The following is a 12,931-nucleotide window of genomic DNA, read 5'->3' as shown; positions in this document are numbered from 1 at the left end:
GGTTCTACAGCGACATAAGATAGGAAGCGCAAAAGGAACACAACAACAATGACTGCAATAATAACAATAGTGGTTTCAAATTTTGGCTGAAGGCCAGTAATTGTAAGGGAAGGGGTAAGACGATTACATCGACTCCAGTACTTGTTTCATCGACTTCGAAAGGATGAAAGGCAAAGTCAGCCTCAACAGAATTTGAACTCAGAACATTATGGTGGATGTAATAACATTAAGCATTTTGTCCGGATTGCTAATGATTCTGCCAGCTCGCCGCTTTAGCAATAATAGTAATAATGGTTTAAAGTTTTGGCACAAAGCCAGTAAGCCAATTATATTGACTCTAGTGCTTAACTTGTATTTATTTTATCGACTCCAAAAGGATGCAAGGCAAAGTCGATCTCGACGGAATTCTAACAAGCGATTTTTTAAAGACCTCATAACAATCCTGCAAACGCAATAAAATGTGAGAAGAGGGGTTCAGTCAATTATATCGACTCCATTACTTGACTAACTTTGAATCCAGAGCATAGAAAAGCCAGTAGAAATAATCCAAGGTACCCTAAGTTCTAATTTTTTATTTGGCCACAACTGAAACGACAGTAGGACAAATTAAACACACATACATTTGGTCTTACACAATAATAATAATTAAAACAAAAAAGACATGACAAGCAAGAGCACAAATAAAACGACATGTCTCGATAAGAAGAGGGCTATTTACGACCGATGAAGGAACTCACATAACCAAAGTTATCAAAGACTTGTTCTCTGCCAACGGGCGATACTGAGAGTAAGTTCATTCATTCTAACCTCCATTATTCGAGCACCCACCTTTCAGCTCACGATCGTAACGTCATAAGTTCGATACCCGATGGTGCGTTGTGACCCTCATTTCGCAGTCTTACCATCGAGCACTAACTTGTCATTCTAATTGTCTTTTACAGTCAATCTAAGACCACACAATTCAATGTATCCCTCCTCAATTAAAACGGTTCATGTATTATTAATTTCACGTTGCTTTAGTCCACCCAACTGGCAAAAATGAGTTGAACATATAATTCAAAGTGCGGCAATCTTTCGTCTCTAGTAGACCTTTCCGTCGATTTCCGTAAAATTTTTTTTTTTTTACATATGGGCTTGCGGGAACTTTTGAAGTAATGAGAGCGAAAGAGACTAAGAAAAAGCCATTTTATGACGAGGGAAGTTCTTTTGAAGTTACCGTGCATGGCAAGCATTGATGTACATGTGTGTGTGTGTGTTTGATGGGGTGTGGGAGACAGACAGTATGTTGTGTAAGTGAAGTGCTTCTGTTAGTGTGTGTGAAGAGACAGAGAGAGTAATGTGTGAAAGAGAGAGATAACTGAAATTTTTTACTCGGTGTATGTGTATATGTATGTATATTACTTCAAAAGTTCCCGCAAGCCCATATGTAAAAAATACGGAAATCGACGGAAAGGTCTACTAGAGACGAAAGATCGCCCAAAGTGCTAACCTTGTCGCATTCTGAGTCACGATGAATCTCTCTGAGAACTATGTTAAAGACGTGCGTGTCTGTGGAGTGCTCAGCCATTTGCACGTTAATTTCACGGACAAGCTGTTTCGTTGATCGGATCCACTGAAACACTCGTCGTTGTAACTGACGGAATGCCATTGCATTTTTTTTTTTTTTTTGTTATCGTATATATTCTTAAGAATCCTTAATTTCTTATGCAAAGCCCCGAAACTTGTGATTTTCAAGATAGCTTCAATACTGCATTTGATGTGAATTTATGTCAGCGAGAATCGAAACCGGCTCGTAGACTCAGCTAATAACGATACCCTTTCTTTAAGAACAAGAACTCAAATGTATCGAAAGGAAATCGGATGACGTACCATTATGCTTTTCCAAAGGATCATTTGGATCACCTGTAATATGAATCAACAAAGAAACAATTATGTGACCGTTTCACATGCTAGAAATAACAGCTAAATCTCCTTGAGATCATGTACAGGGAATGTAGTCTTGGGTACCTTTAAAAAGACGGGATATTCATGGTTAAAACCAGGACCGGCTTAAGGCTAGTGTGTTGTGCTGTCTGTATTATGTACTTAAAAAATTCCCGAATAAAAATATATAAATAAATTAGTTAATCCAATATTTATAGAGACCCAGTCGCATATCTAAATGACCACTGCACATAAATCAGCTAATACGGATGTGTAGCGGATATATAAGACGATCGACATTGATTTGCTAGACACAGAGCCCATCGAAGAGTCGAATTACAGTTATTTTTATCGATCCAAATAATATTTGAAGGACCAACATTATATATATATATATATATATATATATATATATCTTTATATATAAAAGAGAAGTTGTGTGTCTGTCTCCTACGATTTAGATTCCTAACTACTCCCACATTTTGCGGTGCAGTTTAAACAAAACCGGGTATCTTATAGTCGTGATTCATATCGAGCCCTTCTGGGTATTAGCGCGCGTCTACGATGAGTCTACGATTTAAAAAAAAATTAACATCATTTTCTTCCATTTTAATGCATTTTTTCGCTATTATATAAGGGAAGTAACTCTCTAAAAATGTCTACGATGAGTCAACGATTTAAAAAAAAATTTACCATCATTTTTTTCCATTTTTTTGCTACTTTTTGGCTATAACTCTCTAAAAATGCTTATATAGTTATTTCCCTTACAAACCCGAGCAACGCCGGGCGATACTGCTAGTATATATATATATATATATGAGTTAGCATGGTGGAGGGGACGTAAGCAAAACGAATGAAAGGGATCCGCTATTTATTATTGTACCTAGAGATTGATAATTAACCGGCCAGCTGACGTGTATGAGACATTTAGAAGTTTATAATGCCAGAAGACGACGGCTTGATCGCAGTAAATTGACGAGGCGAATTTGAATGGGTTAACCCTTCCTCTATAGCTCCGGGTTTCTTTCTAAATTAAATCTAAAACACCAAGCTTAAATATTTATTAAACATTACAAGAATTCACTAGTATATACCATTGTTATTTAAGCACACTTTGAATATTCTGTCCTGAAATGCAACTATAAAATAATTTTAAATTGTTTTTGAGAGCTAATGTTGAAAATGCGACTATCAATTTAAACATAGGGATATGGTTTAAAGAAACAACTATACTAAAATTAATTCTTTTTACCTCTTTAAAAATTCTCGGTTTGATTGGAGATGTTTAGCATTACGATGTCTAAAGTATATTAAATAATAATGTGATTTGTTCAACGATCTTATGAGGAAAAATAATTATTAAGCTCAATATTACAAATTGAGATAGATTAAGCTCAATATATATTTTGTCGGATTAACGATTATGGATTAAATACTATTTCTCCACTCACAGATTTATGCTTGAGTACTTTATTCTCAGTGTCCCGACATAACTTCTTTTTGAACTTGTCACCCCCTGGATTAATATTAAGCTCTTTTTCTCTATTTTTAATTTTTTTCAATTGTGTTCTCTGCTTTACTCTTTTACTCTTTTACTTGTTTCAGTCATTTGACTGCGGCCATGCTGGAGCACCGCCTTTAATCGAGCAACTCGAAACCGGGACTTATTCTTTTGTAAGCCCAGTACTTATTCTATCGGTCTCTTTTGCCAAACCGCTAAGTAACGGGGACATAAACACACCAGCATCGGTTGTCAAGCAATGCTAGGGGGACAAACACAGATACACAAACACACACACGCATATATATATATATACATATATACGACGGGCTTCTTTCAGTTTCCGTCTACCAAATCCACTCACAAGGCATTGGTCGGCCCGAGGCTATTGTAGAAGACACTTGCCTGAGGTGCCACGCAGTGGGACTGAACCCGGAACCATGTGGTTGGTAGACAAGCTACTTACCACACAGCCACGTCCAGTTTTCTAGTTTGATTTTGTGGAACAGTAAACACTGTGAAGGCAATAAAACTTACTTATTATAGAAGTTTAATACAACGAAGTAGATAAATAAGATGCCAAGTTTCTTAATATCCGCTGCCTTTGAATTTAATTATTGTAATTTGCTTAATCTAACGTGTATCGGATACCGAAAATAGCGTAGTGGTGGCGGCTCATGTATACTACATGTGATACACAAGACATCTCCCTGGCATTCATGCATTATATATGACACACATTCTCAATTTTTTTCAACCACTGAGTAACATGGGACTTATGAAAAGGAAAACTCAGAACATATGAAACAAGAACAAATAAAAAGTCCGAAAACAAGCATAGAGTGGCTGTGTGGTAAGTAGCTTGCTAACCAACCACATTGTTCCGAGTTCAGTCCCACTGCGTGGCATCTTGGGCAAGTGTCTTCTGCTATAGCCCCGGGTCGACCAATGCCTTGTGAGTGGATTTGGTAGACGGAAACTGAAAGAAGCCTGTCGTATATATGTATATATATATATATATTTATGTGTGTGTGTGTTTGTGTGTCTGTGTTTGTCCCCCTAGCATTGCTTGACAACCGATGCTGGTGTGTTTACGTCCCCGTCACTTTGCGGTTCGGCAAAAGAGACCGATAGAATAAGTACTAGGCTTACAAAGAATAAGTCCCGGGGTCGATTTGCTCGACTAAAGGCGGTGCTCCAGCATGGCCGCAGTCAAATGACTGAAACAAGTAAAAGAGTAAAAGAGAGAAAAGAGAGAGGTTTTGGATAAACTCAGGAAAATGCTTTGGGAGGCAAAGGGAACACCCAGTCATTCATAAAAAGTTGAAGGTTGTGATAATAATGTTTAAAATAGGTGACTCCTGTCCAGGAAATACAGAGCCCGCGGCTAAAGTAATTCTTGCTGCCTGGTTTATCTGGAACTGCAGAGGGATAATCTGATTTGGAAACGATTTATCAAAGTGGATATGTGGTTATATATGAGTACGCTTGTGTCCGTGTCTGTACACATGTACCATATATTTCTTTACTACCCACAAGGGGCTAAACACAGAGGGGACAAACAAGGACAGACAAAGGGATTAAGTCGATTACATCGACCCCAGTGCGTAACTGGTACTTAATTCATCGACCCCGAAAGGATGAAAGCAAAGTCGACCTCGACAGAATTTGAACTCGGAACGTAACGACACATGTACCATATATGATGGCATATATAACACGCACTTTTTGTCTTCCGTAAATATGTCTCAAACAGAAAAAAAAATAATCCCGGGTCGTATATAAGAAGTTGGGCCTCTCATAAGTTTATTTTGTCCCTGAAGCTGAATATGAGCAGCTGAAATTGGGGTACGGCTAATATGCCATCAAATACGGTATGCTATTGTGGTCAACCCTCATCTCGCAGTCTTACTGTCGAGCACCTGTCATTCTAATTGTCTTTTACAGTCAATCTAAGACAACACAATTCAATGTAACCCCTCCTCATTTAATCCTTTTGTTACCAACCCCACCGAAACCGCCCGTGGATCTGTTGTACGAATGTCTTGTTTTCATAAGTTTTGAATTAAAATCTTCCAGCAAACCGTAGTCATAATTTATGTTCCTAACACTAGTTTAATGATAACTAAGGTATTTTACTCTCTTTTACTCTTTTACTTGAGCAAATCGACCCCGGGACTTATTCTTTTGTAAGCCCAGTACTTATTCTATTGGTCTCTTTTGCCGAACCGCTAAGTAACGGGGACATAAACACACCAGCATCGGTTGTCAATGCTCGGGGGACAAACACAGACACACAAACACACGCACGCACGCATATATATATATATATATATATGTACATATATACGACGGGCTTCTTTCAGTTTCCGTCTACTAAATCCATGGGGTGTGGGAGACAGACAGTATGTTGTGTAAGTGAAGTGCTTCTGTTAGTGTGTGTGAAGAGACAGAGTAATGTGTGAAAGAAAGAGATAACTGAATTTTTTTACTCGGTGTATGTGTATATGTATGTATATTACTTCAAAAGTTCCCGCAAACCCATATGTAAAAAAAAAAAATTTTTACGGAAATCGACGGAAAGGTCTACTAGAGACGAAAGATCGCCCAATAAATAAAACAATTATAGTCGACGAGGGAACCTCAAAGTAGTTGCTCGACCTACAAGAAATAATCGCTACATTTTTCTTCGAATCATAATCCTATTGTCTTAAGAAGGAAAAAAAAAAAAAACGAATTCGTGACAGCTGAACGTCTTTGATCGTCGGTCTGATCGATCAAAGTAGTAAATAACATCTTTCGACTGAGAATACGAATTCAAATTAATAGAATAAATAAAAAATGGAAATACTGTCGATAATTCCGAATAATCATCAGATATGAGAGACTCGACTTAAGTTTGGCGAAAAGTTAAACGAAAAATAAACAGAAAAGAAAAAGAAAAAAAAAAATCGATTTCCAAAGAAAAGAAATATTAACTATAAAATTGAGTAAATTTGAGAACTTACCAATTAGAGTAAGAAAACAAAGAAAGCGGGATAAATTTCAGTGAAATTTGAGAAAAAATATTCCGTGTTAGCTTTGGATTTCGCTTAAAATTGTAAACATCGATTTGCGAAAGCGAGACATTGATAACCTGTCGTCTGCCTCGTCAAACACACTGTAACCTTAATCTTCAAGCAGACCATAGCAACAGCCAATCAAAATCCTTCTCTTTATTCACTCCGATGCATAACTATCGTTTAAAGATGCATCCAAAACAATGTATGTCAATCAATTATAATGATCTTTTTTTTAAATAGAAAAAAAAAAGAAATTAATTAAAAATATCTAATTGAAATACTAATTAAAAAAAATAAGCGATTACACGCATATATAGAAAGTTACACACGCGCAAACATACACATACACATATACATAATTGACACATATACATATATAAAGCGTGTATTTTCTTTCACTCCGTATAACTGTCAGCGTCACTTCCCTTTCGTTAACGTTATTCCAGACGTGGGTGTTTCAGTGAGTGTACTTTTGTTATTTATTTACAACTAATTGCTTTTTTAAACAACTTTCCTCAAATGCTTTTAATTTAAAAGACGACGACCTTTATAAATGTCGGTAATGCTACGTAGAAAAAAAATTACCAAAGTTTTCTGCTGTTTCTAAAAGAAATTACGGCTTGAGATACTAACGCTGCTGTTTGATATAATATCGGGATGGTCTGCTGATGTGGCACAACAACACCGGTAGTTGAAACGTGAAGCACCAACAGCTTCTTCTCCGAGGCCCCCAAAACATCCCTTATGCAAATTTACATGCAATTTCATATATGAATGTAAGTGCATATATATATATATATACATCTATATGTATATATATGCACTTAACATACATAATTAGTTTTTTCATCGTTCAATGCTTCATAGACGTGTTTCCTTCATACTTCCTAGCCAACGTGTTCTTAGATCGACACTATTCTTGTAATGACCACACGATTACATTCACTAACATATGCCTATATATATATATATATATATATATAGCAATTAAGGGTAAAACTAATTAATTAAGTAGAAGAAATGGCTTAGATTTTGGCTGCTATTTCTGAATTTCGGTGTGTGGTGATGCATTTCTTTTGCTAACCCCTCAATATTAGTATATATATATATATATATATATATTATATATATATATATGTACGTATGTATATATATATATATTATGTGTATATATATATGTGTGTGTGTGTGTGTGTGTATTTGGGTGAACGCGTACGTGTAACTACTTGTTCACTGATCGCTGCCCATTTTCAACATTTAGAAAAAAAAATTTTTTTTCTTTACGTCACATTATTCATCAGATATTTGTACTTCAATACTTAAACTGCATTATGTTAAGTACAGTGTTTCGTATAGTCGTGTAAAATAAAGTGTAATTGGTAGCTATGCACAGGCAATCACCTAGACTCACTCGATCGCATACACACTCACACGTACACGTACACACTTGTTAATTCCTAGAACACAAACTTGCCCCTATCTCTGATGAAGGTCTAAGTCTGAAACGTTCGCTGCTTTTTCAAATATCAGGTTTAATATACCTCAGCTGCATTTTACTGCCTCTTCGAATTTTATTTATTATAATTTATGTGTGCATAATATCTGTAACGTCGCTTATATATGTGTGTGTGTGTATACATACACGTGTCAATTATCTTAACCAGTTAAGTGGTTAAATGTTAGCATTTAACCTCTTAACTGGTGTTTTTTTCTCCCCCAAGCGATGGTATGGGTTCGAAAATGTCTCCTCCCTCATATATTTGTGTGTGTATATCATCATCATTTAGCGTCCGTTTTCCATGCTAGCATGGGTTGGACGGTTCAACTGGGTCTGTGAAGCTGGAAGGCTGCATCAGGCCCAGTCAGATCTGGCAGTGTTTCTACGGCTGGATGCCCTTCCTAACGCCAACCACTCCGTGAGTGTAGTGGGTGCTTTTTACGTGCCACCCGCACAAATAATTCATGGCTTATAATCATTCCAAAGAAAGTAAGAAAATGGAAATATAACATTTTATAAAAATTTATTATCTGCAAAAATCAAGCATCGTCCCTTACAGCTGTTTCACTTAAGCCTAATAGATTAAATAACAATTATCAAAATCATTATATTAGCCAAAATCTCTTCAGAGGGGTAGAAAAAAGATATACTGTTAGGTTTTTAAGTGTTGTATTTTAGAACCATTGCAGCAGATCGCTGGAGTGGCTGTGTGGTAAGTAGCTTCCTTACCAACCACATGGTTCCGGGTTCAGTCCCACTGCATAGCACCTTGGGCAAGTGTCTTCTACTATAGCCTCAGGCTGACCAAAGCCTTGTGAGTGGATTTGGTAGACGGCAACTGAAAGAAGCCCATTGTATATGTATATATATATATATATATGTTTGTGTGTCTGTGTTTTTCCCCCCAACATCGCTTGACAACTGATGCTAGTGTGTTAATGTCTCTGTAACTTAGCGGTTCGGCAAAAGGAGACCAATAGAATAAGTACTAGGCTTACAAAGAATAAGTCCTGGAGTCGATTTGTTAAACTAAAGGCGGTGCTCCAGCATGGCCACAGTCAAATGACTGAAACGAGTAAAAGAATGGTCTACTTGTGTTGGAGTGTTGGAGGAAGACTTTTACTGTGACACATTAATAATGCTGTTACAGAATTCTTAAGTCCAGTTAAGCTTGTATAATACCTTATAGATCTTTATCTCACAGCTTGCATCCTCTGGAAACAAGTCAAGCCTAGATATCTAGTGTCAGTGAAAGTTGTAGGGTCAACGTCATGTCAACAAATTGCAGAGACCTATGGATTTAGAGATCCTTTACTTCAATAACAGATATAAGTTATTGAGAAGTACGGTGTTAGTCTGTAAAACACTATTTCAGTAATATATTCATCTAACCCATGTTAGCATGGCAACAGAAATGTAAAATGAACTTTTCTTTTGCTAGCATGTTTTAGGCAGTTATGTTAACAAGGCATTGTTTTACAGCTGGATGCTCTTCCAGTACTAACCCTTATTTTTCAAATAAGGATTCTTTTTTTTCTGCATGTTTTTGAGTGTAGAGCCAGAAAATGATTTATATGCATAATAATTTGTATGTAGTAATGTCCCCTTTTTTATGCTTGCATGAGTTAGATGGAATTTATTGAGGTAGATTTTCTGAGACCTCAAAGTAAACCTAACAAAGTAAGCAGGAATAAACACAATACTCTACTGCCATCTAGACAGTGGCTGTGTTCAGTATGAAAACGAATAAGTAGTAAGCAGGAATTGTGTACAGTGTACTCAATGTAAATTATAGGTAACAGGAGTTGGTGTGGGCAGTAAAAGAGATTTTGGAGGATGAATATTAGTATTTGGATCAATTGAGGTTGTTGACTTACTAGAAACATTAGTTAGCACAAAAGGTCTCATGATCGAGTTGCAACATTTTGAATGCATCCCTTCTTCATAAGGTAATCCTTCCCAAAGCCACTTATCGATACTATGATTTATCAGTACAGTGATTCAGATTACTTATCGGTTATAGGGACACCTTTAAATCTTATTTTAATGCACATGTGTACTTACTCGACAGAGCGTTAGTACCTTGAGAGAAATGTTGTACCTAAGAAGCATCAGTTGTTGTGTGCAAGAGAGACGATTGCGCTGGTATGGTCATGTGGCGAGAATGGATGAAGATAGGTGTGTGAGAAAGTGCCAATCCCTAGCAGTTGAGGGAACCCGTGGAAGAGGTAGACCCAGGAAAACCTGGACGAAGTGGTGAAGCACGACCTTCGGACGTTAGGTCTCACCATGGAAATGACTAGAGACCGAGACCTATGGAAGTATGCTGTGCGTGAGAAGACCCGGCAAGACTAGTGAAGCCATAATCCGTGGCCCCTACCTGGGACGTAGTCAGTCCACCTGTGCATACCTTCCTTCTTGTGACACTTGTGAAGACCTGTTGAGGCAAGTGAGAATCGAATCGAATCAAATCAAATCAAATCGAACCAAATCAAAATAGATGAACATCAATGGAATTTGTATCCTTGTGGTACCAGTGCCGGTGGCACATAAGAAAAACCTTCCGAACGTGATCGTAGCCAGTACCGCAACGACTGGCCTCCGTGCTGAGGGCACGTAACAAACACCATCCGAGCGTGGCCGTCCGCCAGCCCCGTCTGGCACCTGTGTCGGTGACACATAAGAAAACACCATCCGAGCGTGGCCGTCAGCCAGCCTCGTCTGGCACCTGTGTCGGTGGCACATAAAAAACACCATCCGAGCGTGGCCGTCTGCCAGCCTCGTCTGGCACCTGTGTCGGTGGCACATAAAATCACCCACTACACTCTCGGAGTGGTTGGCGTTAGGAAGGGCATCCAGCTGTAGAAACACTGCCAGATCTGACTGACCTGGTGCAGCCTTCGGGCTTGCCAGACCCCAGTTGAACCGTCCAACCCATGCTAGCATGGAAAGCGGACGTTAAACGATGATGATGATGATGATGATGATGTCACAAGATATAACAAATTCTTCAGTATCTCTACCAAGATTAGGTCACCAATCATAAGCCCATGCTTTTCTTCAGTGTTTACTGAGTATTATTTGTGGAATGAACTTTTGCACAGTAAACTTTTAGAATAGTCTCATCATCATCATCATCATCATCATTTAGCGTCTGTTTTCCATGCTAGCATGGGTTGGACGGTTTAACTGGGGTCTGTGAAGCCGGAAGGCTTCATCAGGCCCAGTCAGATTTGGCAGTGTTTCTACGGCTGGATGCCCTTCCTAATGCCAACCACTCCGTGAGTGTAGTGGGTGCTTTTTACGTGCCACCTGCACAGGTGCCAGACAGAGCTGGCAAACGGCCACGAACGGATGGTGTTTTTTCGTGCCACCGGCACGGGGCCAGGCGAGGCTGGCAACGGACACGAACGGATGGTGCTTTTACATGCTACCGGCACGGGGGCCAGGCGAGGCTGGCAACAGACACGAGCGGATGGTGCTTTTACATGCTACCGGCACGGGGCCAGGCGAGGCTGGCAACAGACACGAGCGGATGGTGCTTTTACGTGCTACCAGCACGGGGGCCAGGCGAGGCTGGCAAGTTTTTATTAAAGGTAGGATTGCAGTTTAATGTCAGTATCTATCAGTGACTTTGCTGATTAATGATAATTTTTACAGTGGATCCATTTTCATTCCAACTAGGTAACCATTCAATTTACAAAGAACCCAGTGTAAATTATCCTTTCTTGCCCAATTAATATTCACAGTTACTTCTTCATCAGATTATTTTGGACCATTAATTCTAATATTAATGATAGGCTTTATAGAGTGTAGTAGTTTTGACCTGCAGGATTCGCTGAAAGTAGCCCAGTCTACTACAACTAAGGTAGTAGTTCTTATGTGCAAGACATGACCTAGAAGAATATGGTGGTCCACAGTTACTAGTTTTGCTTCTACTTGCTGTTTGCTAAATGTCCTTTGATGAGAGTCCTTGATTGCTGTATAAAATAATTCTGTATTAAATCCTACTTTTATCACAGATTCAAGAGCAATTATTCATTCTGGTTACACCATTACAGCAAAGCTACTTATGTCTGAGATGGACACTTTAGATAAAGTTGTTTTCATTTTTGTCTGAGCTCAAAAGTGGGAGTCTCTTTTCTTTATTAAAACCTACTACAAACATAAAAATATCACAAAATGAGGCTGCTACTTGATAGTAAGACTATCGATGGGTAACCCAAGAACAAATTGTTAGTTCAATTAATAGCAGTTTAAATTGAGGCTTACTTCACTTTGTTTCTCATTTGTTAAGTCCCTAGCAACTACTGACATAATCCTACTCCTGTTTTAAGATAACTGACATAAAAAGGAGAAATTAAGAGAGAGATACTTACACAAGACTGCAGCAATTGTGAGAATTGTCATTTTTAACAAAGTGTCCTGTTTTTCTGGCGACAGGCGAAGACGCCATGCTTGAGTTACCATTAATGAAAAAAAAAGCTTTTTATAAACTCTGCTTCTGGGCCATTTTTAATCATTTGAGAATTTACATAAAGAATCAAGAGTATTGAACCTTAGCAGAAAAATCATTCTCTGATTCTCTTTGCTTTGGTTTTAGGTCCAAATTTTGACGTATCTAAGATAATTCTTTGTTCAGGCTTTATTTTCCCTTCACCACTCCAACTTTTTTTTATTGAAAAATCTCAATTTGTTCTATGATATAGTACATCTGTTTTTTTTTTTTTTGTTTGCATTGATGCTTCTTAATGCAAAGAATTTCAGTTTAAACTAGTTGAGGCTGCTAGACTTAAGTCATCTACAACCAGTTTTGCGTTAACACTGTAATAGCCATACCTCTGCTTCATGAGCATTATAAAAAGTTAAGTATTTTTTTTTTTATTCCACCTTGGTGTTATTAACTGATTATTAGAGTAGTAAGTAATTTTGTGTTTCACTATCATC

General features: G+C 38.0%; 2 protein-coding genes across 3 annotated transcripts in view; one reads left to right on the top strand and one right to left on the bottom strand.

Moving 5' to 3' along the window:
• Window positions 1–6,599, bottom strand: part of LOC115210953 (solute carrier family 12 member 8) — a 91,171-nt gene extending 84,572 nt beyond the window's left edge. Inside the window, exon 1 of the mRNA XM_029779750.2 lies at window positions 6,433–6,599. The gene's annotated coding sequence lies outside the window, so the exon portion shown is untranslated. The remainder of the gene's footprint in view (window positions 1–6,432) is intronic.
• Window positions 6,600–6,870: 271 nt separating this feature from the next.
• Window positions 6,871–12,931, top strand: part of LOC115210343 (dolichyl-diphosphooligosaccharide--protein glycosyltransferase subunit STT3A) — a 42,725-nt gene continuing 36,664 nt past the window's right edge. Inside the window, exon 1 of one of the 2 annotated variants that reach the window (XM_029778879.2) lies at window positions 6,871–6,946. Coding sequence is in view for 1 of the 2 variants with exons in the window: in XM_036501779.1 (XP_036357672.1) it covers window positions 7,257–7,262 (6 nt within the window). In the remaining variant the exon portion in view is untranslated. Of the gene's footprint in view, window positions 6,947–7,241; window positions 7,263–12,931 lie in introns of those variants that run through there. The other variant, XM_036501779.1, reaches the window with a different exon arrangement.

The sequence above is a fragment of the Octopus sinensis genome, linkage group LG4, assembly GCF_006345805.1.
Source record: "Octopus sinensis linkage group LG4, ASM634580v1, whole genome shotgun sequence".
Taxonomy (NCBI): domain Eukaryota; kingdom Metazoa; phylum Mollusca; class Cephalopoda; order Octopoda; family Octopodidae; genus Octopus; species Octopus sinensis.
This window is presented reverse-complemented; position numbering and strand designations above follow the sequence as displayed.